At 33.1% G+C, this 4,722-nt stretch overlaps 1 protein-coding gene across 1 annotated transcript; it reads right to left on the reverse strand.

Moving 5' to 3' along the window:
* Positions 1–912: 912 nt before the first annotated feature.
* Positions 913–4,433, reverse strand: LOC131856237 (berberine bridge enzyme-like D-2). Its single transcript, XM_059207690.1, has 3 exons — positions 4,352–4,433; positions 2,316–2,621; positions 913–2,239 (listed from the first exon to the last, which is right to left on the reverse strand). Exons 2-3 carry the CDS (start codon positions 2,573–2,575, stop codon positions 988–990), a joined length of 1,512 nt encoding a protein of 503 aa, XP_059063673.1. The 5' UTR covers positions 2,576–2,621; positions 4,352–4,433; the 3' UTR covers positions 913–987.
* Between the last annotated feature and the right edge of the window lie 289 nt (positions 4,434–4,722).

A 4,722-nucleotide genomic window follows, 5' to 3' on the forward strand; every position in this document is an offset into this window, starting at 1 on the left:
GGAAATCTCATAGTATTAATATTTATTTAATAAATAATATATCATTTATCAAATAATATCTGATAATAAAAGTATATTTATTAAAGCAAAATTACATTTAAAGTCATAATAATCATTAATTAATTATTAATTTAATTTACAACACATAAGATATAATTAATATTAATGAATAAGAGAGAACTCAAATAAATTATAATATAGTGCCAACATCAAAACAAGACTTACCACTAGGTATAGTCCACATGAGAAATGGGACAGATAATAATTAAAACTAGGTCATTGTCCCTAAGCTAGGACAATGGCTAGGGCTAGATACATTTTGGGCCTTGTATTGTCTCTTATACAACAATTGGGAATTAAAGAAATGCTCAAACCTATAAAACTAGGTGGAATAGATGTCCCGTACCAACAATCATGGAAAAAAACATGTTGTAAACACACAGATATATATATATATATATATATATATATATATATATATATTACACACAAGAAAACAATACAATAAAGATCTATTCCAAAAATAGCATTTACAGTCAACAATCACATGTTGCTATAAATAGAAACTACTAAAAATAGACAGTTTTTCCAAATGCAAAATTATGCTAATTGGAGACAGGTAAATTTACTAAAAATAGACACTAATAAACACTTTGGAAGATTTCCTTTTCTACACCTAATCATAGATTAACATCTCATAAAACATCATAATAAATCATACATATAACGTCACTAACATAAAAAATAAATCACATATAAAAAATCAAAACATAGTCTAACAAGCCTCGGATACAAGGCATGGAGTGGGACTACATAATGAGTAAATATGGAAAGGAGCATAGACGTGCATATAATTAAGATAACATTTATTATTAATATTATAAAAGTATATGCGCTTAAAGCTAATTGACGGTATCATAGCTCATAGAAGCGCCATTTTATGTTGATATAGATAGATGCATAGTATAAACATTATTTTTTAACATTTTAAACACACCTAGGGGGAATGCTCTGAGGATTATTGAACTTGTTAGCGGGATCCACCTGCGTTTTAGCATCAACAAGCCTATCAAAATTTGCACCAAAATATTTCTCACCCCAAACTCTGGCCTCTTCAACAGAATCGTGGCTAGTGCCCAGATCAAGGTCAAGAAAGTTGATGTATGCAGCCCTGGGAGAATGGGAGACATAAGGTTCCATGTACTGGTAAAGATCCCTCATCCATTTAAGGTAGTAATCATCTTCACAACTCTCGCTCCAGGATATGTTGTAGTGTATGTTGAACAATGTGCCTGCCCGATGAGGAAACGGCGTCGCATTGGAGGGTTTCCTGTCCATCATCCCTCCCAAGGGAAAGAAAACAGTAAACACACGCGGCTCTTTATGCATTCTGCTCCATAGTCCTCTCAACGCGGACTCTGGAAGAGGGACCTTGGCGAAATCTGACTTCGATTTGAAGTAGGTCTTGTTGTAATAATACCTGTTGGTCAATTCGCTGACTTGGATGTTATTATCGAAGTAGGCAATTGTCTCTATCCAACTCATTTCTTCACAATTTGCCGACTCCATTTGAAGCTCTGGGAAGCTGTTGGCAATTTTATTCACCAGCTCGTTCTTACGCCCAAGATATGTTCCTTCGAACATGGCTCTGATTACTTTTTTCTCATTGAAGTCGACCTTTACTTGCATTAAGATGTTGTCCTCCATTTTGGGAGCAACGTGTTGCCATTTGTTCACTGTCTCGGTGACAATATCTGTACCATGTTTAACCACTTTGAAGGTTGTTAAAATTTGAGGCACCCTCACCAACCGAATTTTCCAGGCATAAACAACTCCCCAGCTGCCACCGCCACCTCCTCTCAGGGCCCAAAACACATCTTCGCCCATTCCGCTTCTATCCACCATCTCCCCTGACCCATTTATCAGGAGGGCATCCAATATATTGTCAGCTGCAAGGCCGTACTTTCTCGCCAGAAAGCCCATCCCCCCGCCCGCAAAATGACCACCGGAGCCCACCGTGTGACAAATTCCTGCAGGAAACGCCAACTCAGGTGAGCTTTCTGCTACAGCAGAATAAACTTCACCTAACGTTGCGCCTCCTTCTACCCAGGCCGTCTCTGATTTCCTGTCCACATTGACTTTGTTCAACTTTAGAAGATCGATAAGAACGAAAGGAGCATCGGCAGTGTAGGAAAGCCCCTCGTAGCTGTGTCCTCCACATCGAACACGAATCTGCCACCTGCATTTTATACGGATCCAATATTACAGCCAAAATAACAATTAATTTTCTTGCTTCTAATTTACAAAACATTTACCTTTGACTGGAATTTACGAGTAAAAACACAAATTCTTGCAGCTGGTATTTGTCCTCGGGAATAAAGATATAGTCAGGCTTGCGTATTTGTGGTTCTCTAAATCGAAGATTCTGCGCAGAAAAATCCAGTGTAGAACTATCCTCGGGACACCGTATAAAGTCTGTCAAGCCAGATTTTTTAAAGCATTCAAACAATCCATTAAGGTTTGCATTCCCTTTGACCGCCGCTCGAGGATTGTTACCAATCATAACCGTAGCCATCTCTGGAGAATGTCACAAATCGTTTACGCTAAAGCTCCTCAACTGCCTACAATTTGCACAAAAATTTTAGCCTCCAAAATTCACTTAAATGGACCAGACCATGCTACGCAATGCGAACAGGGATTAAGATTATCATTGGTGTGATCTATGTAGAGTTCGTATTGTTAAGAATGATAATACAATTTTCTGATTATATTTTCATCGTCATATTTTCCTTATTTTCCTTAATTCAAAGGCTCGAACAAAATTATTTTCCTTCCTTTGTAAATTTCTTTAAGAAAAATACAACATTCTCACAATCCCATTAACTTAATTTAATTCCTCATAAACAGCAATAACAAAATTTCAGATTTCAAATTGACCAACAAGCTCTCAAATTAAAGCTACCGCTGCCATCGATTCAACGAATCAAGATATAATTTTTTAGGCAGAGTGTATTTGACAGAAAATCCGGAACGAAATATTTTTAAAAAAGTTAAATTAAGATGAAATAGTATTTATTCCACAACATTCAGAAAATATCAAGACTAAAGATGAAATACATAAAAAATTTATAGTATTTTTTAATGTTAAATTTTATATAACTTTTTATTTTGATAATAAAAGTTTATTACATTTAATAAATTAACAATTAATTTACAAGTATGATTGGATGGTACAAATCTGAATTTGATTTCTAACCTTTCTCTCTAAAATAATTGAGAGATTTCATCACTACTTAAATATAGCAAATATAAATAATTAATATTAATGTAATTTAATGGCTTGTAATTAAAATGTCACAAAAAATTAAATGATAGTTTATAAAAGATTATAATTATTAATATTGATAGATGGTGTACTTATAAATTTTACTAAAGTTTTAAATAATTGATAAGTTTAATTTAACTTTGAGTATCAATTTCACACATCCATCTTCTCATATAACTAATTTCACACATTGTTTCAACAAAATTATGTTTGGTTGATACTTCTTCGTTAAGAGCACGCAAGGATAAGTTATCAAAAATATATTTTACTGAAATTTTTGAATCTAAGGATTCAACTTACATATTAGACTACCAAATTTGTGCTTTGAACAAAATATAGAGATATTGACATTCTTTTCTCATCAATCGAACATGTTTTAGCACAAGATTTTATGAAACCACAACTATAATGTCAACAGGGTTCTTAAGTTTCTAACCATATGATTTTTTGTACCATTGAAATTAAGTCAAGATATTCAATATTGTTTTCTTCATAAACCTCAATTGTATGTATTATTGTTTTTTCCTCATTTTTTTGTCTATTTAACTAAATTTGAAGGGACTACCCTAAGTTATTTATCTAAATTTTAGAAATTTATTATATATTTTTTATCATTTAATGATAGTTCTATGTCTATAATAATTGTTAGAGAACTTGTTATACAATATATGCATAAATATAACATCATTGTACATATAGATATTAACATTATTCGACTACATGCATTTATCTCTTTATCTTTTCTCAACAGTATTTCATTAGAAAGGTGGTTTGGATCATTCTTAAGGAAGCGATAGTCCTTCTCTATGCCCTTCAGACATCATTAAATAGGCAATCTCTTGGCATGTAAACAAAGACAGTGATAACCCTAGTATATCTTTCTACGCCTCTTTGCCAAAGGAAACAAAGAATGTAATAAATACACATTTTGCTTCTTTGCTGAAGAGAACAAAAACAGACAAACAGACAAAGAACGTAATAAGTTACACATCATTCTCAGCAATATTCATGAAAAATAATGTGTACCTGGATGTCTGATTAGCTGAAAAATTGATCTGTCAAGCGGCAACAGAGACTGCAGAAATGAATGGGCGATAATATGATACCGTGCATCCCAACACTCATTTATATCCAATGTGCGAATCATTGGAGGACCACTTATTTATCCATCTTTCTTTTCATTTCATATCACTCATTTATTTTATATGCAGTGTACGAATCATTGAAGGACCAAGATTCGAGATTAAAGTGGGGCGGTGATTCCTCAAACATTTTTTTTTCTTTTCTTATGCTCATTTTCTGCGAACTACTTTAATATTTAATTTTCACCCCTTAAATATTTCTTGCGTTTCTTTATACTCAGGTATATAATAAGAGGTACGAATCATTTATTTTAT

This window comes from Cryptomeria japonica, chromosome 7, assembly GCF_030272615.1.
Source record: "Cryptomeria japonica chromosome 7, Sugi_1.0, whole genome shotgun sequence".
NCBI classification, from domain to species: domain Eukaryota; kingdom Viridiplantae; phylum Streptophyta; class Pinopsida; order Cupressales; family Cupressaceae; genus Cryptomeria; species Cryptomeria japonica.

Excerpts from the sequence above, each read along its gene's own strand:
- LOC131856237 (XM_059207690.1), bottom strand. The coding sequence starts at position 2,575 with ATGGCTACGGTTATGATTGGTAACAATCCTCGAGCGGCGGTCAAAGGG. Across the intron at positions 2,240-2,315 it reads CTCGTAAATTCCAGTCAAAG|GTGGCAGATTCGTGTTCGAT; the intron begins GTAAATGTTTTG and ends TATAAAATGCAG.